General features: G+C 43.6%; 1 protein-coding gene and 1 long non-coding RNA gene across 2 annotated transcripts in view; one reads left to right on the top strand and one right to left on the bottom strand.

Annotated features, from left to right (window-relative positions):
- Lcp2 (lymphocyte cytosolic protein 2) overlaps nucleotides 1-13385 on the bottom strand; it is a 45450-nt gene extending 32065 nt beyond the window's left edge. Inside the window, exons 1-3 of the mRNA XM_031351382.1 lie at nucleotides 12895-13385; nucleotides 8744-8806; nucleotides 5182-5228 (exon numbers count right to left, since the gene is read on the bottom strand). Coding sequence (XP_031207242.1) covers nucleotides 5182-5228; nucleotides 8744-8806; nucleotides 12895-12972 — 188 coding nt within the window. The 5' untranslated portion in view covers nucleotides 12973-13385. The remainder of the gene's footprint in view (nucleotides 1-5181; nucleotides 5229-8743; nucleotides 8807-12894) is intronic.
- LOC116077085 lies at nucleotides 7272-8255 on the top strand. The gene is made up of 2 exons (XR_004113167.1): nucleotides 7272-7487; nucleotides 7866-8255. It is a non-coding gene; the product is annotated as an uncharacterized LOC116077085 (long non-coding RNA).
- Nucleotides 13386-21818: the final 8433 nt, after the last annotated feature.

Raw genomic sequence — 21818 nt, 5'->3', positions numbered from 1 at the left:
TCAGCCTAGACTCTGTAAAGGGAACTGTTATCATTTTCTCTAAGATTCCCTCATCATTAAAATATTCAGGGTGTTTGTCTTGATATTAACCATGTCCTGAGAGAATGACTGCATTTGCAGAAAGAGAAATTCATTACAGAATCAACCTTTGTAATAAAATCTGCTTAATTCCTTACAAAAGACTAGAGAGTTCATTTTGTGTTGGCTTCCAACCCCCGGGGCATGGGACCTGCCCTAAACTGTGGTTAATACACCCAGTGAGACTCCATTGAAGAAAACTGGTTACTGTGTTGCTGTCAACTGCAGATAGTATTAAAGTTGGGGTGGGGTGGGAACCAGAGTCTACTTTCTCTACTGAGTGCTGGGACCCTGTCTGGCTTGAACTTGTGCAGGATTTGAGCATGCTGCCACTGTCTCTGTGAGTCCTTATGCATATCAGCTCTCTTGTATCTGGAAGACACTGTTTCCTTGGCATCAACCAATGCCAAAGGAATCTGTCTGTTTTTCTTTGCAGCTCCACATTGACAAGTCTTGAGACGTTGTAGGCATCTTGCTAAATAAGTGAAGTACTCACAGAGTAATAATTTGTATAGGAACTGAGAGGTGGAACTCAAATGTCCTCAAAGTACCAAATATATATTTACAGGGAAACAATTCTAACACTTTGCATCCTTCCACAAAGACCAGCATTAATAGCAGGTGCTATTTCATTCCTCCCGAGAGACGTTCTTCAACAGTTTCTGTAGAATGGGTCAGCATTTGGGATGAGTTCATTCAGATTTTATGGGTCTGGAAAAGTCCTATTTTACCTACACTTGACAACTGTTGGACAATACACATTTACTGAGCACCTACTGCACACCAGGCGCAGTTCTAATGATGAGCAACTGCAGCAGACACCAGAGCACAATACCACAGCCGTCTCTGCTCCTGTAGCTCCCTTTCTATCACTCTTGACCTTTGACCAAAGACAGAAATGTCTGGAGGCCTCCAACCTTCTCAGGAATCTCACAGAAAAGCAATTATTAAGACATATTGTTTCAATTATTTTTTTCAGTAGCTGTAAGTAAAGTGAAGACTAAATCAAAGCAAGCTGGTTCAGGTTTCTGCCTTCCTTTCTGAAATAACTTCTCACTGGGAACTCATCTTGAGATGAGTCTTCTCCTATCAGTGCTTAAGGGATCTTCTAGGTGACACTGTTTCTGGCTGAAGCCCCACTTTCCATCTTCATAGTCCCACCTCAGAGCTCTATGTGCTTTCTCTTCTCTGACTACTCAGGTGATTTTTCTCCTCTTTGGTTATCTCTAGCTAGTCAGTTGTTTGGGGGGAGGAGCAGGGGGGAAGCAATGGTAATACATCCTAGAGCAGCGCTCCATCTGTTTCTTGGGACTTGGGGTTTTGTGATGCCTCTTGAATCAGAAGACTTTTACCCAACTCTGGAATTTCTTGACTATTTCCTCCTGTATTTTATTTCTGTATCTCCTCTGCTCAGCAGGCACATCCTTTGAGAACCTTAGCTCTGCACACTCAGTTGGCTGAAGTGGCTTCACAGTTGCCAGATGCTCTGCCCACTTCCAGCAGTGGAGAGCAAACCCAGCATTTTGTGACTGCTAGGCAAGCACTCCAGCCCCGAGCCATCCCCCTGCTCCCTGATGGTCTTTGGCTTTGTGATATTTTCTCCTCCCTTTGATTTTGGATAGTTTTTCTTGCTCTGGGCTCATGTTCTATGACTCATTTTGTTCGTTGTTATCAACTTGATACAAACTAGAGATACTATAAAAAAGGGAACTTCACCTGACAAACTGTCTCCAGGCAATTGCCTGCAGGCAAGAATGTGGAACATTTTCTGGTTGCCAGTTGCTGGAGGAGATCCATCACACTGAGGGCAGTGGTCTGGATTGTATAGAAAAAGTAGCAGAATGTGAGCACGGGAGCAATTTTTTTTTGTTCCTCAGAGGTCTCCACTTCAGATCCTGCATCCAGGTTCCTGCTTTGAGTTCCTTCCTTGGCTTCCTGCATGATGGGCTGTGATCTGCCCATTTCCCCAAGTTGTTCTTGGTTACAGTGTGGATGACATCAACACACAAGTAATTAGGACACTGGCAGGTGATTCTGCAAAACCTAGTTTCTGGTGAAACTACAGCAGTTTACCCATCATCTCAAATACTTTGATCTCTTGAAGTTCTGCACAGATCTGTTTGTGTTTCCTGTACCCCAGCTTGACTTTGAACTCATGGAACCCAGCTACGGTGCTCCTTTCCAATAGTTCCATCTATCTGGGACAGCTTTAACATGTTTATTTTCTTCCACTGTCATATTTCCTGTTTATTTCCTTCCTTTACTCTGATTAGATGCTATGTACTGTTTTCATTTAATCATGGATACTTTTGCATAATCGAGTTTTATTTGAGGATGTAGTAAATTTGCTTGGAAGCAGCCCTCATCCCCTCTGCCTTGTTTTTAAGATTCACTTCACTGAACCAGAGCAGGTTTCAGATTAGGCCTAGCAGTTCTTCATTTTGGAGGCAAGGCCTTTCTGTGCACTCTCCTTGGTGACTGAATCTGGGCATCCTGGTTCCTGGCTGGTAGAAACAAGTGCCCTTTTCAACCCTCTGGTCCCTGTTACCTCTGTTTGGACAGGTTTTTAGGTCAGACACAGGTTGTTTTGCTATGCATAGGCTGGCCAGCATCTTACTAGACAGGGATCCTGGCAATTTTTCCCTAACTCTTTCTACCTAGCTTTCTCCTCTCTGGCACATGGTTACTGAACTCTCATCTCCTGTAGTCTCAGTGCTGCCTCCTTAACTTGAGGATCCATCAGGCTCAGTCTCTCCTGCTCTCTTTGCCCCAGGATGCATACTGGAGACAACAGTTAAGCATAGGGGTTGCTGCTGGGCTTTTTGTGGTGAGAACTACCTTTAAGTTGCTAAGAATGAATACCACTTGAAGTACAGAAATCAGATTTGCCTGAGCACTGTCATAGTACAATGTGGACCTCGAATTATACTTCCCATTTGTTTTTAGAGAAAGAAAATTCTGTGAAACCTTTGATGACTTCAAAACACAGGATGAGCAAAGCCTGAAGTCTCTGAGGGCTAAGTCTGTGGCCGACAATTCTGACTCTCCTGTTCCTGACTTTTAACAAGAATCTGGTCTATGTTTAAAGTGTCACCTTGTGCAATTGTGGAAATGCATATGTACTCCCTATATAAAGTCACCACCCTTTGTGCATAGGAGGTCCCCCCGAAGATATGCCTGAATATGTAGGTGGTACTAAAGCCTGATGTAAAATGATGATTCTGCCTATACAGGAATACTTATGATAAAGGCCATTTTATAAACTGAATACAGTAGGAATTAACAACAGTTAACAAAATAGAGCAAATGTTACATAGTATAAAATAAAAGCTATGTGAATGCTCTCTCTCTCTCTCTCTCTCTCTCTCTCTCTCTCTTTTATTCTACTGTGTTTTCAGATGCAGTGGATCATGAGTAATGGGTGACAGGTAATGGTAACCACAGGGAGCAAAACCACAAATGAAGAGGGACTTCTATAGTAGTCGCCACTTACCTATAGTTGTGGAAATATGCCTGATGGGCTCATAGAATTGGGTCTTAAATTTAACCTAAACTGAACTAGCCACGTGCGTACTTACAAAAAATTCTAGGGGATCTAACAAAGATTGGCAGCTCCAAGGGTGAACCCTTAGGGCCTTTATTCCTTCACTCTTGTGGACAAAGGAGACCCATTAGCCAGGCTAAGTGTATCCTCCTTGTTTGAACTTCCTTGGACTTCCTACCTCCTCAAGACATCTTCCTACTTGCTTGGAGTGCTTTGTTTTTATCATTATGTACTCTGGGGCCCTTAGAACAAGAGGAGGGACTCTAGAGAATGTCTAAAGTGTAGATGTTTCAAACCCATACCATCAAGCAGGCCCAACTCATGGCTAGCTTTATATTGATTTTCATAATGTTTAGAAACATTTGAGTCAATATTTAAAAATCAAGACATAGAACATTTGAACTCATGTTTCCAGCTATTTTTTGATCAATTTGAAGATTGGCCATCATAGGTTCCACAATGGCCAAAGCTGATTGGCTGCTGCACTCTCAGGATGAACCAGGTGATAATGTGATTTGCCATAGCCAACACTACTTCCCACTGTTGCACCAGCAGTAAATCTTTGTGTGGGCTATCTTTAAAACCAGAATTCCATATCTTTATTTTAGTGCAAAAATTTCTCTGGAGACATGGGTATTCAAGGATAACAAAAACAAAGAACTTAAAAGGGATTTATGTTTGCAACCTGTCCTACTCTATGCTCACTGCTTGGGCTCTATACTTGAGCATGTAAGGCTTTTTCCAGGACAATGAAAAATACATCACACAAAATGTGTACTGCTACCTCCCATTTCAGTACCCAGGGCAGACATTATTAATTGATTACGGCTCCTTTTCCTCAACATTCCTCTTAACACTACACCACTAGCAGCTAGACTAAGAAGTCAATATTGACACATAAAATTATTTCCATTGCCATTCTTTATGGATCCACATTCATTTACTAACTAGGAGCTAGTGGTCCTGAAATCTTAAACCAACAATTCAATGAAGATGCTATGAGGAACTAGAGACATGATCAGCAGCTAAGACCATGTGTTGTTCTTACAGAGGACCCGAGTTCTGTTGCCAACACCCAGGTCAGCTGCCTCACAACTGCCTGTAACACCAGCTCCAGGGGCTCTGAGCCATCCTTCTGGTCTATCTGTGCACCTTTACTCACATACACATACCCATATGCAAACACACAAACAAACACAATTTTTAAATAAAAAAAAGCTTCTCAAAGATGCCACAATGAAACCCTAGGCTTTCTTGACTTTGGTACTGTATTCATAGGCTAAAACCACCCCATCAAAAAAGACAGGAAGTGAAACACACAATCTAGTGTTGAAGTTCGTGTTGAGTAAGGATGCATCCAACCACTAGCAGCCCTGGATCTGTTACTTCCTTCTTCTAACTCATTCCGTGAGCCCTCGCCTCCAGACCCTCCCATTGTCCTCAACCCTCCTACCTGTTTTACCATTAAAATCATGTTGATATGCGCCCAACTCACTGTCCCTTGAACAAGTCCTTAGTTCAACCTGTTCCCATCCTGATGCCCACCAGGAGGTACTCACGGCATTCTTAGCTTAGGAAACTTCTGAATGTCATTTTCTGTCAGGTTCTGAAAAGAAGAGACACAGGGTTGGCAGGTTAGGACACACAGGCAGGAGACCCTGATCAGGGAACAGCAGAGAGCAGTGGTCATGGCAACACCCTTGGGTTTGCTTCTTCAAAGGGAACCCTGAAATAATCATAATTTTATGTGAAATTTCCTGAATTATAAACAGAAAGAATTATAAACAGAGACATGAAAATCTGTGAAACTAAACAGATTTTTTTCATGAGCAAAATTTGTCAACATCCTACCTTTATTTTTCCCCATGGTTCAGATCCCCACTCAATCCTGCATGGGAAGGGAGCAGTTAAGGTCTGTGTTGTTAAAGGAGGTAGGGCTGAGGTGTCTTGGAAAGGTTGAACCCATCCTTGGAGCATCATGCCCATCCTTCATTAACCCTTGGTACATTTTCTGACCAAGCTCCTGTCAGGCTGTCTGAGTTGTAGAGGAAGGATGAAGGGAGCAGCCATACACCCGGAAAATGGAAAACCAAGGTTGTTTTCAGAGTGTGGCACAATGAGTTTAAGTCACCTTGGGGTTTCCCAGAGGGACATTCTGGAAATAAATGAGAGGAGGTCACAAATGGAAGAGCTGAAGAAGAGACAGAAAAGAAGGTGCACATGGGCACGGTTGGACAGAAGAGGAGGATGTTGGGAAAGAAAAACTTCTAGCTTGAAAATCAGCTGGGAGGGAAGGCAAGAGATACTGAAACAGGCATCGAGAGTTTTGTTGTGTGATGTAACTTCCTCCTCTCCTTGCAAAACCCTCCAGCAATCCTGGGTTCATCTTTATTGGGGTTTGATTTGTGGATTTTGGAAGCATAATGATATGCTGAGTTCAGAGAAAGGATCCAGAGAGAAGATAGCAGCAAACCAGATCCCTGGTGGGGAGGCAAGGTCCCCTGATCCCTGGTAAGGAGGCAAGGTCCTCTGTCCCCAGGCAGGGCCACTTGTCTAGCAATGTCTGTTCTTTCTGTTGCCTTTACCATCAGAACCTCAATTTGGTTCAGGGCAGAAAATGTGTTTGTGCAAAACATTTAACTCCCCAGGTTACCTTGGTGATGATGGAGTCACATGATTCACTTGTGGCCAGTAAGATGTAATCTGTAGTTTACTGGATGAGATCTCCAGAATAATGGTTATTTTTCACTATTTCCTTGCAGATGGGGCTAAGGGCACATTCACCAAGCACCATGAACCTTTTAATCTCTGCCGTCCCCCTCTTCATCTGGCCTATCATATACATGCGGTACCTAGAGGTGGAGTGGCCAGCTTGGAATGATTAGCTCAACACCCCCAGGCTCTCTATAGGCTGAATGGAGCCTAAGTTCCTCTAGAAGTCTCTCAGCCTTATGAATTGTACATCTCTTTCTTTCTTTCTCCTTCTTTCCTTTCTTTCTTTCTTTTTTTTTTTTTTTTTTTTTTTTTTTTTTTTTGGTTTTTCGAGACAGGATTTCTCTATGTAGCCCTGACTGTCCTGGAACTCACTCTGTAGACCAGACTGGCCTCAAACTCAGAAATCTGCCTGCCTCTGCCTCCCAAGTGCTGGGATTAAAAGCATGCACCACCACCACCCAGCAGAATTGTACATTTCTTATTGCTTGAAAAAGACCACATACCTTCCCTGTTATCTTACCAAGTACACTCCTTCTTTTCTTACACCTTTCCAAAATCCAGCTTTGTTCACATTTATTGCCAGAAAAAATACTCCTTTCTCCTCAGTGTTAGACAAAAGTGGTATTTAGACAGATTTGGCGAGTCTACTCACTCCCACACTGAAGAAGGAAGAAAGGAAGGAAAGGGAGTAAAGATGAAAAGGAGGGGGATGAAGAAGGGAATGTGGATTGCAAGCACTGTTACTTCAATAGTAGAATGGTCCTGTCTATTTCAGAATACCCAAGCTTCTGGGGCAGGCACTGCGTTCTACTCCCTCTTCTCTGTCTCCTCCTTCCCCCTTTTAAGGGGTGACTTGAGTGTGCTCATTTTTCCATAGGGCTGATAGGTCCCAAAGATTGGAACAGAGGAGACAGATATTCATATACCATCTCTCAAGGAAGGAAACATCATCCTGTCAGTCAGTTCAGGCCTGACACTCACATGGGGTATTGGGGTGGGGGGGAGAGTCACAGAGATGAGAAGTGCCATTATTATCCTCCTCCCCCAACTATGACCACGCACAGTGTGTTCACTCAGTCATCAGAGGGGAAAGCAAAGAGGAATTATGGACAGGGACAAATGCTTCATCAAGATTAGCCAGGACAGCAAGGTAACCACAAACTACCCTCTTCAAAGATATTACCCTTCCTCTGTACTCTAGTGTCTCTTTTCTCAGTGCTAAAGTATCAGAATGAAAAGATGCAGGTTGAGTGTCATACAAGAATAGCAAGAATAAAACTTAAGGGATTCTGTTCATTCGGTGCTCAGTAGGAACAAATAACATTGCTAAAACATTATTGTAGGACTAAACTAAAGGCATCCTTTAAATTAACATTAGATTTGTGACTTAGGATAAAAAGCTACCACACCTCTGCATATGTTTCCTCTCTTGTGAATAGGTGGCTAGAAGCCTTTATGAATGTATCTTTCTGCTAAAATAAAGTTTCATGAATGCAAAGTCTTATATTAATGCTTTCTCTCTCCCCAGCTTCTGACATGATTTGGATGGAAAAGGAACTTATCTCTGACTTCAGAGGTCCCCAGAAAGGGGAGAAATATTGTAGGTGGCAGTGAGGAGCTTGCCATCACTAAAGCAACTGAAGCAGATGTAAAGCAGGGGTATGTAAGACAGGAATTGGTGTGCTGTGTTGCAAGTTCTAGCATGTGACCTCTTGGTCCCTTTCAACTAGCTTGAAGTCTCATGGCTAACTTCTTTGCTATGACATATGGACATACAATTTGACAACCACATCCCTGGTAGCCAAGCTCCTCTGCCTTCATCAGAAGTGGGCCACTTTCCCTTTAGTGGCATGGACTCAACATGGACCTGAACCATGGGCCTATAGTTAAAGCTTGTGGAATTAAAGTTGGAATAACACCATCATATGCTTGTTTTACAGTCAGTTTGCACATTCTGTAGTTAGAGGGAGTAGAGATAAAGAGCGTTGGTCAGCCTTTAGTCCACTCAGTGGAGGAGTAGACAGAATTAGCAACAAGGAGTAAAAATCTCCAGTTCTTCAGTGGTATCTCCTGTTACATACTTAGGGCTTCTCAGAATATGCATGGAAGTTATGTAGAATTTCAAAGTGCAACTCTGTATTTGTATTGGGGGTGGGGAGATCAAACTATGTTCAGATTCCTTCAGTATATGTCTTTGGGATATATCTTACTGTCTATGTAAGAGCTGACAAGGTTCCGGAACAGAACACTGAGAGTTGGTGAAAGACTTACCAACTCTTTAATCAAAACAAAGAGCTTTGTGGAAGCACTGACCACAGACAATGACCATAGGGGCTAGGTAGACCAGTTGACCCTGCAGCTGTTGGTCATTCTTGGTTTCAATGTGTTAGACGGGAGAGAGCTTACCAAAAACCGAGCGCCGTCAATGTGGTATTTCTTCACAGCCTTCTCACAGTCCCTGTAGTTTAGCTACACAGATAAGAGCAAGGTGCCGTCAGTGCCATAGGCTCCTGTGCTTCCCCCCAACTTGTCTCCCCTGAGTCTGGCAATTTGTGGTACTTGTGGCTAGTCTGCCCCTTCCTGATCCTTGTTCTAAGAGAGGGGCCAGGTTCCCACCTTAGCTATGCTTTTACTACCCCCTTATACTCTCTGAAATAGTTCACTCAAGTCCTTGGGGCCAGAACCTCTGGGAAGACACTGTCTTTAAAGCTCAGGAAAGATGGCTACATAGTAGTCAGGAGAGCAGAAAGGAACTGAGAGAAGAAACCAAACACCAACCCCTATCTTGTGCCCCCAAAGATCATCTTGGTAACTACTTCAACAATGTAAATAACTTATCCTATTTCTGAGCATGATGAAGGATTCAACTCATATTCAGTCTTGCTACAGTGAGTTTTTTTCCTCTTAAATGACCCTAAACAACAATATAAACAAACCATCAAAGACCTGTGTACTGAATCACTCCCATAATTTTTTGTTTTTTGTTTTTGTTTTGTTTTTCGAGACAGAGTTTCTCTGTGTAGCCCTGGCTATCCTGGAACTCACTCTGTAGACCAGGCTGGCCTCAAACTCAGAAATCTGCCTGCCTCTGCCTCCCAATCGCTGGGATTAAAGGCATGCACCACCACCGCCCGGCAAAGTTTATTTATTTATTTTTGTTTGTTTGTTTTTTGTTTTCACTCCCATAATTTTTAACCACTGAATGTTCAGATCATTTCCCAGGCTGCCAGCTCAGCAGTGAGATCAGCAGCTGCTAGTTAGCTGCATGTGGCAGGCCCAAAGCAGCTGTAAGTCACTTCATCCCCCAGTTTTGTGGGTAAAGGATGAGAAACACAGAGTGTTGCATGGGTGGGAGGTGACATAGGTGACAACTGAGCTTCAGAGCATGGTTTTAGTGTTTCCATGAAGAGTAGCCTCTGAGTGACAGTGTGACTTACTTAAGAGCACATGATGATCAGGAGCTAGCCGAATGCACCATCCGGATAACATGTATCTCACAGAGGTCATTCATTTGCTTATTTTTTTTTTAATGTAGGGTAAATTTGAAGTAAGTCAAATTCTCAGAACAAAGTGATGGAATTTACAGAAATAAATGTTTCAAGGTCTCAGTTAGTTTTCAAAGCTAACCTATGACTGTGGAGGATTTAAGGTAAAATATTCTCCTCTGGGGACCTTAGGTTCTTCTCATAAACATTTTGACCTTTGGATGAAAATTTAAAACCAGTACCTTATAACAAAAAAAAAAAAAGTAGAAAGTAAATAGCTGGGTGTCATGGTATATGCCTCTAATCTTAGCACCTAGAAGACTGAGGTAGGAGGATGGGGTTATTGTCAGTCCAGGACCATCTGGGCTATACTCCAAGGTCCTGTCTCAATAATAATAACTTTAAAATATAATTGTTGTCATCTCTTAGTTTGGAAGGGCAGAGTGAGCCCAGCACCCAGGAAGCCGATTTATAGGCCGATTTATAGCCGATTGAAGGCAGGCAACATCTGCAGTACCCTGCTGTCTCCTTGACCCACATGCCAGGTGTGTAGCAGGCCCTTGGAATTGTCAGCTTCCCTTAATTAATTTTGCTGTGATCACTCTCAGATGAATTGTTGGTTCTGTAGAGTACTGGTTTTGACTCTAAACCAAAGTTAGAGTTCCAGCTTTGAACCTAGACATTTGATGCAGCCCAATAAGAACTGAGTCTTGGAACCTAAAACCTGTATTTTAACAAGCACCCTAATAATTTTGATTAGAACCCAAGATTGGCAGGCACTGACCACGTGGTTACTCAGCTTTGTAGATGATGGTGACTGAGACTCAGAGAGAAGGGTCTACCTTAAGGTCACATGATGAGGTAGAAACCCAACAGGGTTAGAACACATGGCTATAAGCCAGTGCCTATACTGCATGGCCCAGGAATACTTTCCTGACAGGTCTAAACCAACTGCAGGAATTAAAGACATGTAGACTATGGCTTTAAACTTCATGGTTTTTATCCCAAATGGAGGGCAAGACACACCTATCTGAGGCAATATGATATAATCTCCCCAGGCTGTCTGAGCTTCCCCCATCATGTGCTGGTAAAAAAGCAGGACAAAGATTCAATAGAATCTGGAACTCAATGACTCCCATACATTTCCTTTCCGCCTCACCTCCATCTCATCTGGTTAGTTACTATTCATGCCTCTCTTTCACTGGTTAGGAAGTTCATGTACAGAGAGGCAAAGCAACAAAAGGAAGTCCCCAAGCTAGCTGGAAAGGTCACATTTAAACCAAGGCATGTCTAACTCCAAAGCTGGGTAAAAGTCACAATGGCCCAACACTACTGCTTCTGTAGACATTACACTGGCTGGTCAACTGTTTAAATGCACACTAATCTCCAAGAGCATCCTTAAGTAACTCTGTGGTCATTTCACAGAGAGCTTTCTCTGGAGATCTACGAGCTCAGTGTCTGAAGGGTCTCATCGGTGTCTCTGGTAGGCAGATGGTCCTCCTAGGGGATTGCCAATCCCCCCAATCCCAACTTCCTTGTTCCTACCCTTGTTTCTTTCCCTCCAGAAGACAAGGTCTGTCCCTGGAATATGACTTGTACTTAAGGCCCACTCTGTGCAGAGGGGTACTTGTCCTACACATTATCTGTGGCACTGTGGGATTACACAACCCCATAGTTACACTTGAATATGGGGCCTTTCTGTACCTCCTGGTCCTTCCTCAGACTGCCCTGCCTTAATTCTCAATCCCCATTCTCTCTGCTTTATTGAACTAATTCATGACTTCACTGTGCCATGGCAAACTGTGCCTTTCTGCCTTAACTTACTTGGTTTCTAGTTGAGAAAAGTCTTTCAAAAACATGCCTCAAAAGTCAATTGCCTAATCATATTTCCACCCACAGTGTTAAAAGTTTGTAATGACCTTATGAAGGTAAAGTAACCAAAATGAGACTCACAAAAGGGGGCAAATAGCTGGATGTGTGCACAGTGTTCCTGCCATGCCATACCCAGTGCAAAATGCTCACATTTTCTACTGTTGGGAAGAAAGCACTGTACAGATTGCAGTTTGACTAGATGCCCCAAGGCACCTATTCTGTCCTCTCAGGCCTCTATTTCTTTAAAAAATTAGAAGCCAAAGTAGACAACTTATATGGTCTTAGCTTTAGGACATTGCCTGAAATATTAGTGGAATCTGAATCCAGACTACAGGGATATGAACAATAGAAGTTCATGTCTTTCATAAGATCTCTTACCTCCTTGGCATGGGTGCCTAAGAGGAGTGTAAAGGCTTGGGATATGCCTAAGCAGATATGTGGTCCCCGTTAGCAGTTAACAAGGATCTTGCCTATCTGCTCCTATCCTGGAAATCAGGACAGTAGAACTTTGGTCCAGCCTGACTTTTAAGTCTGTTGAACTTGTCTTCTCTGTCCCTAACTATCCTGGGGCTCATGCCTGCTTTCTGGACAGCTTTCCAGGATTCTCCAGTGAGACTCTAGCCAATAAAGAGACTCTGGCCTTCTAGGATCATGAACAACAGATGTCAAAACACCAGTGTTCATCCAGCTCTCTGTCCTAGCCTCCTGCCCTGCCTGTTCATTTTCCTACCCCAGGATTCCATATCTCCCTTTCTAGTAAGTAGCCTTTACCACAGTAAGCCTCTGCATCCCAGAGCATGTACTTTAAAGTTAAATAGACTTGACTCCAATCCAACCTGATTGCCAAAGACTCAAGAGCTTTAGACCACTTAAACTCCCACAGTTGACTTTTCAGCTGAGCAAAATAATGTTGTTACGATGCAATCTGCCAATGCAGATTGTTAATATGGTAACACTGAACCCAGTCTGTAGAGCACTGGGTGCACAGGCAGTATGTACTAGGGACTTGTGCAACTGAGGGTCCTCTCCCTTATCTTTCTCTACAAAACACATTACCAAGAAAGCAATGTCTGTCTGTCTTCTAGTATCCACCACTATCCCATAAACCTTCCACATCCTGTCTAGATTCTACCTCCAGTTTCTGCCTACCCAATGGAAGACATACCAGCCCAACCAAAGGCAAGTGAGGGAAAGACCCACCTTCCTGAAATAATCAGCGAGGTTGTCCGGGTTCCAGGCTAAGACCTCTGAGCGAAAAGGGACATTCTTCAAGGCCATGGCTGCTGTTCAGGAAGAGGCTCACAACCTGGGGAGAGGTGCTGCAGCCATGAACAGAGAAAAAAGCCCAAATCCAGAGTGCTGAGGTGTCCTTGGCCCTTCTGATTCCCAGCTACCCTCAGAAACACCCTTGTTGAAGAGGAGTCTTGTCTACTGTAGCCAGATCCCCAAAAGCAGCGGCTTCCCCTGTGAACAAATATGGTCTCTTCTCAGAAAACGACTCAGCTAGTTTCCTTTACCACTTCCTCTGCTGACTTCTAAATAAGTAAACAAGGAAGGACAGCTCTGAGGGCTCACAATGCAGAGAGAGAGAGAGAGAGAGAGAGAGAGAGAGAGAGAGAGAGAGAGAGAGAGAGAGAGATCGGTAATTCTCACTGGCCCAGACACCTTAGCCAAGTAGGAGGAACGACAAAGGAGACTTAAACTCCAGTGTCAGTTCAAGCATTTTTTTTTTCATTAGGATTACAGACACTGCTTGGCTGAGTCTTTGCAGATAAGGATCTCTTTTGACAGTTCCCTAAAATTATCTATAATTTCATCCACTAGTGAACTGTGGGAGAAGGAAGATGGTCTCTCAACGTTTTCTGACCTCCTTCCCCACCAGTTTGTTCTTGTTGAAAGCAGAGCAGCCTCCAGCTGCTTCTTGGTGTTGTGCTGCCTGGGTCCTTAGCAGCCAGGAGTGTTATGGAGGCTACAGGGCAGAGGAGCAGCTCCATTTCTGATGTGAATGTTTATGCACTGTGGTCTTGAGCATGGAATGACAGTCTAGGTAGACAGTTTCCATATCTGCCAGGCAGGGAAACAGAAGGGTTGTACACATAAAACTTTGATACATTTGCTAGGCAAATGTGAAGAGAAAATGTATACGGAATTGTTGTTATTGATGGCACACCTTCTGTGCTTCCTTGCCTTATGTTCTGTCTACCATTGTTTCTTCCATATATGCATTTGCTATTGGTTCTACCATATGTCTAGGCAAAGGGTATAATGCCTGGAGATAGAAGACGAGGATCTGTTGCTTCCTCTTCCAGTCTCAGACTCTATACACTTCTCACAGACTTAAACAGCCCTTAGCAGTGAGTGCGACCTGATGTTAAAAGCATATTTTGGTGCAATAAGGCAATCTATAAACACAGGTTAGCCAGTGTTCCATATGTACACATACATTCCAATGTGTGCATATATGACTACACATATGGGAATGCATACACACACACACACACACACACACACACACACACACATGTGCTTAGCTCTCTGTTTCAATGTTTAAATAATGCACCATTGGTACCTGAGGTGCTGTTCCTGAAGGCTTGTCAAGGGTAGCTTTAGTCATGTATGCTTTCCATTTTCTATATACTACAGGAAGCCCTGAGGCCCCTAGTAGCTGTCTCAATACCTGATTATGAGCTAAAATGAAATGCAGATGTAGTGCCAGGCCCAGTCCCTGAAATGTGCTCCATGATGGTGATCCACAGGTGGCGCCCAGATAGGTTACACGAAGCTCAACTGCTGCTTATGCTCAATGGAGCGCTGCCCTGCTGAGTGAGAGACATTGCTTCATCTTTCAATTCAACAGTGTGGCAGCCATTTGAAAGTGGAGAGAAATCACTTTCAAGTAGAGTAAAGAAGACACCATGGAATGAACCGAGCTTTATGTATGACCTTGAAGAGTGGAGTGAATAGGTGAGAATTCTGGACCCCAGTCAATCAACCAATCAATCAAATAACCGATCAATCAATGTCAAAATAGAGAAATCCTGTGAAAAGTAACATTGCAGATCATCCTTTAAGGCCAAAGCAATAAAGTGTGTGTGTGTGTGTGTGTGTGTGTGTGTGTGTGTGTGTGTGTGTGTGGTGTATGTCTCGTGGGGTGTCCTGTTTTTAATATTACTCACCCAACTCAGGGTTAAAAAACAACAGAAAAGTAGAAGATAGAATAAAGATATTGTTGAACATTACGCCCCCTTGGAATAAAAAGAGGCGAAGATGAGCAGTCCATAGGGATCAAAGACAAGGTAGCCATGGCAACCAGGGACCAATACAATGACAATGAACATAGTAGAGGCGCAAGGGCACAGGAAGCTCTTCCAGTGTGTCAGAACATTTGTTGAGACCTCTATACTACCCCTTCCTATGGTTGACATAGTCATTTGTTTCTACTTCACAGAAGAGAGCAATGAAGTCAGAGTGGAGAAGCATCTGCTTGCTCCCTAATCACCTCCAAAAGGCTGTGCATCCCAGTCTTGTCCAGAATGTACACGTGTCCAGAGCCACAGTCCCTTGCTGTTTGTCTCCTCAGAGGTTTGTGATGGTTTGCCAACGCCCAGAATGGAGTTAGGATTCACTCCACACCTGTCTGCAGAGCCTGGACAGTGTCCCCTTATGCATAAGGGACAGTTTATCGATTGCAACCTACAAAAAGCTAGTGAGTTGCTGATCTGAAATGTCTTTTCCAATATGTCCCTTGCCCATTGGACCACAGGTCCATACCTCAGATAAAGCAGCAGGAAGGGGGTGCGGGGGAGATTGCAGATGGTCAAAGCCGAATCTTGCCTCGGGCCTCAGACTTTTCCCACCCCTGGGTGATTTCTCAATAATTTTAGATTTCACATCTCCTGTGTCTGACTGAAGTGTTTTAGAAACTTCCAAGGCAGGGCCGCTCTTTTAAACAAAAAGGCTTTCATGAAACCAAGAGAATGTCTGTGACCACGTGTCAGTTCACTTATTCCAATCTAGGTCTCTTTATAAGAAAAATGGGCAAGCCTTTGTGCTTAGATCAAGATGGTAGGAGTATCAGAATGACGAGAACTGGGCTCATGGCAAGGCCTTGTTCTCTTGAGTACGAGCATGAAGCAGAGCAGCAGGTGGGGACCAGCGAGGGCCCAGCATTGGAAGCAAAGGAGATTCTTGTGAATGGACAACCAGTCTTATCCTATTTCGCTCAACCTTAACCAGGTAGAGAAACCTAGTGCTTATGAAGAAGCAAGTTGAAACGTTGGCCAAGGAGAGAAATTGGCTTCATAATCTGTCAGAGTTCCTTATATAAAGTAGTATCGTTCTTTTACATAACGCATACACAGCCTCTCATATACTTTGAGCCATCTTTAGACAGCTGATAACAGCAATACCAATGCTCTGTGTGTAGCTGTGGCACTGTGTTGTTTAGCAGACACTGAGAAGGAAAAGAAACTCTATCCATGGTAAGGGTGGATCCAATTTTTAAAACCATTTCCCATCTGCTGTGGGACGAGCATTTGGTTATAGAATCTGCAGAGACAAGAGCACCAACTGCATGTCTCACGACATAAGAACATCACAAAGACAACACCGAGCCAGTGACAGTGGCGGGGGCTCACAGAACCAAGAAGCTGTGGGAAGGAAAGCAATACTTGCAGTATGTCTGACTTTAGAGCCTAGGGACAAACAATGGATGCTCATCTCCTCCCTTCCTCACTCCACCAAGCATAGATGTATAGCACCCACCTCTTTCCCTCTACCCACAGCAGAAGCACAGGTCAGAGACAGATGAGAAAAATGGCAATTTAGTAAAAGAGACCAGGAAGCTGCTGTTCCTCCTGTATGAGGTTTTGGAAGAAGGATCCTGGGGAATTGTCAAATTAGGGCCAGAGAAGAAAGTGGGGATATTGTACATGAAAATATGTTGCTCTTCTTAACTCAGAGGCTAAGAGAAGTTCTTTCACCATTCTAAGAGGCAGATAATAGAGATGGCACCTGTGCATGGGATCGTTCTGACTGACAAAAAAGCATGAGGAGCCAGGAAGCTGCAGGGCACTTGACACCAGTACTATGGCACAGAATAAAGATCACCTTCCAAAAAGTATGGGGAACAGGGGGCAGGATCCCAAGTCATTACCATGAGGAGAGGTCCAGTATTTCCCAGCATTCCTCGGGGCTGCAGAACAGAAGATAGTGAAAACGGACTTACCCGGTCCCACCTCAGCCTCTCTCCAGATAACCACTCTGTCTCCACAGTCACTGAGAGCTCCCTCCCACCATCCCCGACACTGTTCTCACCTCCCCCATCCATGGATAACACAGGAGGAAAACTTGAGTGAGCTGCCCTAGACAAGGCAAGGACTGGTAATATTTTCCACTTCCTTATGGCTGACAACTTCTTTCTTTTCTTTTTTCTTTTTTTTCTTTTTTCAAATCTCCTCACTTTGATTCTCTGCTCTGCTGTTCAGCTAGGGTGCCTCCAAAGTTCAAAGGTGAATGGGAGGAAGTGCTTATTTGGGCTTCCTGTCAGACCTCTTCTTTTTCTCTGTCGCCTCAACTCAGATAAGTATGCTGTAGAGAGAAATTCCTTAAGTGCCAGGAAGGGTGGGTGGATTGGGCAGGGACAAGAAAGGAAGGCAAGCTTCTCTCCCTAATAGGTAAGAACCTTTGCTTTCTTCCATGGACAAGCTGGAACTTGGCAGAACTAGGAGAGGGGAGTAAAGTCCAAGAATAAAAAGCAAAAGGGATTTAAACTCCTGGTGACTAAGTCAAAACTTAGTCCAGCTGTTTTTTTTATTGTTAAAGGAAGATTTGAGATTAAAAAGAATAGCAAAATTGGGAGGTTAATATAGGTTTTAGGTGACGCCAAAGCATTGGGAAACTACCATCGCTTCCCCAGGGTGGTAGTTTGAGAGAAGAAATGGCAGGCAGGTCTCTATTCATTATATCACGAAACTCTTACAGCCATTGCAGGAGAAGAGACGGTGGTGTGTGTACCCACTTAACAGATGGAAAAGAAAGGCAAAGGAAGACTCCCTGCTTATTGAAAACCTCACAGAAAGCCAGAGGTAGAATGTCAAGTCTGGTGCCAAGAGAGACATGGTTTCCTGGGGTAGAAATCTTGTACCCAGAAGAGGTCTTACCAGCCACATCCGCCAAGCTTTGGAACCCTTTACTTTGAGTTCTCCTAAAATGAAGGTCCTATGTTTGTTCATGTTCTTCTCTAGAGAAGAAGGAGCAGCAGGCTAAGAGAGTGCTGTGTCCAATGCTGTGTCTGAGGTGCAGGGTCAGTCCTCCAAATGTGTGTTGCAAGCAGAAAGACACAGCTTCTGGAAGGGAGGTGAGGTACTGGAGTAGAGGGGAAACTGGGGAAGGGAAAACATCAACTTCCAACCTTCCCATTTGGGACCCCAGTGAGGCCTGGGACCGCTGCCTGGCTCTTTCTATTTCAAGCCTGATTCTGAAAGGTGTGCTTGCTTATATGTGAGGGCCTTGGACTGTTCTAGTTGGCTCCCTCGTTGCTCAGGTTACAGTTGAGTTCCGTTGCCTGCATCCTCAGAACCCTAACTCTGCAAGAACAGGTGGATACTACTGTTCAATTTGTCCATACAGTATAAAGTGGAATAAAGGAATGAGTAACTACACAGAAGACCACAGGCTGGCTGGTAGCAAAGCCTCACCAATGCAGCGTCTGGCTTTGAGCTCTTTTTAAAATCATAAGTGGGAGCACACACCATATATTTACTTTGTAGAGCTAGAATTGAACCCAGGACCTTGTGCATGCTACAGACCCAGCACTTCTTATTAATAAAGGAGGTCCAAACATCACTTAACATCCTACAAGGTGCTTCTGTTGATAAATGAAGCTGTTACCATTACACAACTGAGCTGCACCTGATGTAACGTAGAGACAGTTCCAGTTTATTTCCTTTCCCCCAGCTTGCCATGATCCTCTCAGCAGCTGATTAATTATGCCTGCCTCTCTTAAGAGACAGATACAAAGGAAACACAAATAATCCTGCAGCGAGGACTTACCTACAAAGCTCCAGTAGAGTACCATCAGAGGGTGATCAGACACATTACCAAGGAACAGGGATGCTGCTAAAAGCAGAATGAGCTCTGTTTATAAGATGCTGAGCAATGTGCACCCTTGGAGCCATTCCTAGAGAATACAAATGCAAGGGTACCCTTAATCTGTTCCCACCTCCTGGTGTTGATGAGTCAACCTTGTCCCAGCCCTGCCTATCTTTCTCAGTTGCAGAATTCCCATTTGTCCCAGAAAATGCTAACTCTATTTGCATCTAGTGAGAGATCAGGAGCCTGTCAGCAGAACATGAGTCAGGCAAGAGAGTGTGAGAATGTAAGAACCACTTACTCAACTCACTGAGCTCAGTAGCTGCTGCTGTCCTGCTGCTGGGGAGGCGGGGAGGAGCCCAGAGCCCTGCCTCATCCTACCTTTACCAGAACTGGGCTCCCGTTAGCCTTTAGCCAGGGAGATGACACAGGTTCCCAGCACTAAATAAAACTTGAGATAGACCAATAAAAGCACCAGGTTCTCATAAGGCAAGTGTCTCCAACCACTTGCCACCATTGTAACGTATTATCCCATTTTAGAACATCTTTTTTTCCCCTTAAAACAAGGTTAGTTTTCTAAGTAGCATACAAAGTAGTCTATGGCACTTTTATATACACATCATTTTAATTGATCTTCTTCCCTGCCTATCTCTTGCCCCTCAACTTGCTCCTTTTCACCCTAGTGGTCCCCTTCTTTCTCTTGTGCTACAAGTATTTTCACATTTTAAACATTGTATTTTGGGGCTGGAGAGATGGTACAGCAGTTAAGAGCACTGACTACTCTTCCAGAGGTCCTGAGTTCAATTCCTAGCAACCACATGGTGGCTCACAACCACCTGTAATGGGATCTGATGCCCTCTTCTGATGTGCCTGAAGACAACAACAGTGTACTCATACACACAAAATAAATAAATCTGTTTAAAAAATGTATTTTTTTTGTGAAGGAGTGCTTTGCCTACACACACACACACACACACACACACACACACACACACACACACGCGCGCGCACACACACACAAACACACACATTGCATACCTAGTACTCACAGAAGCCAGAAGGGGGTCTTAAATGCCCTGGAACTGGAAGTTATAGACAGTTATGAGCTGCCAAGTGGGTATTGGAACCTGAACCCACTTCTGGGTCCTCTGAAGGGCCAACCAGCAGTTTTAACCTTTGAACCATCTCTCCAACCCATGTCAGACGTACTCTATCTTGTCTCCTCACACAGTCCCCTTTGTATCCTGTGACCAAGGAATAGACAGTGTCAACCTGTTTTGCATGTATCTCTGTGATTCAAGAAGTCTCATCTAGGTAGCGTCAAGCCCAGAATTCCTCAAATGGGAACAAACCCTGATGTGAGGGGGACTTTGTTCCTGTTTTGGCAGCTTCCAGGATGAAGCTGGGACCACAGTATGAGTACAGCTCATTTCTGTAGATGTGACAGGATAAGTCTCTTGGCCCCAGCCCTACTTCCATTGAAAGTTTGAAAGTACGAGTTGTTATCTCCTTCGAAAGAGAGAACTTATTTATTTATTTATTTATTTATTTATTTATTATTTATATATTTATTTATATTGGCTATTTTCTTTATTTACATTTCAAATGTCATCCACTTTCCTGATTTCCCTCCCTCCCTCCCGAAAACACCCTATCACATCCTTCCTCCCCAGCTTCTATGAGAGTGTTCCTTCACCCACCCACTCACATACACCCCCATACTTGATTCCCCTACACTGGGGCATCTATCGAGCCTTCATAGGAGCAAGGACCTCTCCTTTCATTGATGCATGGCAAGGCCATCCTCTGCTACATATGCAGCTGGAGCCATGTGTACTTCTTTGTTGATGGTTTAGTCCCTGGGAGTTCTGGGGGAGTCTCGTTGCTTGATATTGTTGTTCTTCTTTTGGGATTGCAAACCCTTTCAATTCCTTCAGTCCTTTCTCTAACTCCTCTGTTGGGGACCCAAGCTCAGTCCAGTGATTGTCTGTGAACATCCGAACATCTGCCTCTGTATTTGTAAGGCTCTGGCAGGGCCTCTCAGGAGACAGCCATATCAGGCTCCTTTCAGCATGCACTTCTTGCCATCCACAATAGTGTCTGGGTTTGGTAACTGTATATGGGATGAATCCCCAGGTGGGACAGTCTCTGCTTGGCCTTTCCTTCAGTCTCTGATCAACACTTTATCTCCATATCTACTCCTGTGAGTATTTTGTTCTCCTTCTAAGAAGGAGCAAAGCATCCATACTTTGGTTTTCCTTCTTATTGAGCTTCATGTGGTCTATGAATTGTATCCTGGTTATTTGGAGCTTTTGGGTTAATATCCACTTATCAGAGAGTACGTATTTTCTAGTTCCATCCATTTGCCTAAGAATTTCATGAATTCATCATTTTTAATAGCTGAGTAGTACTCCATTGTATAAATGTACCACATTCTCTGTATCCATTCCCCTGCTGAAGAACATCTAGGTTCGTTCTAGCTCCTGGCTATTATAAATAAGACTGCTATGAACATAGTGGAGCATGTGTTCTTATTACATGTTGGAGCATCTTCTGGGTATATGCCCAGGAGTGGTATAGCTGAGTCCTCAGGTAATACTATGTCCAATTTTCTGAGGAAACACCAAACTGATTTCCAGAGTGGTTGTATCAGCCATAAATCCACCAGCAATGGAGGAGTGTTCCTCTTTCTCCACATCCTCTCCAGCATCTGCTATCACCTGAGTTTTTGATTTTAGCCATTCTGACTGGTATTAGGTGTAATCTCAGGGTTGTCTTGATTTACATTTCCCTGATGACTAAGGATGGTGAACATTTCTTTAGATGTTTCTCTGCCATTTGATATTCCTCAATTGAAAAATCTTTGTTTAGCTCTGTGTTCCATTTTTTAATAGGTTTTTGTTTTTTTGTTTTTTGTTTTTTTTTTCTCTGAAGTCTAACTTCTTGAATTATTTGTATATATTGGATATTAGCCCTCTATCGGATGTAGGATTGGTAAATATCTTGTCCCAATCTGTTGACAGTGTCTTTTG

This window comes from Mastomys coucha, unplaced genomic scaffold (assembly GCF_008632895.1).
Source record: "Mastomys coucha isolate ucsf_1 unplaced genomic scaffold, UCSF_Mcou_1 pScaffold5, whole genome shotgun sequence".
NCBI classification, from domain to species: Eukaryota; Metazoa; Chordata; class Mammalia; order Rodentia; family Muridae; genus Mastomys; species Mastomys coucha.
Note: the sequence above shows the minus strand (reverse complement) of the source record. Positions and strands in the feature narration are given on the sequence as shown.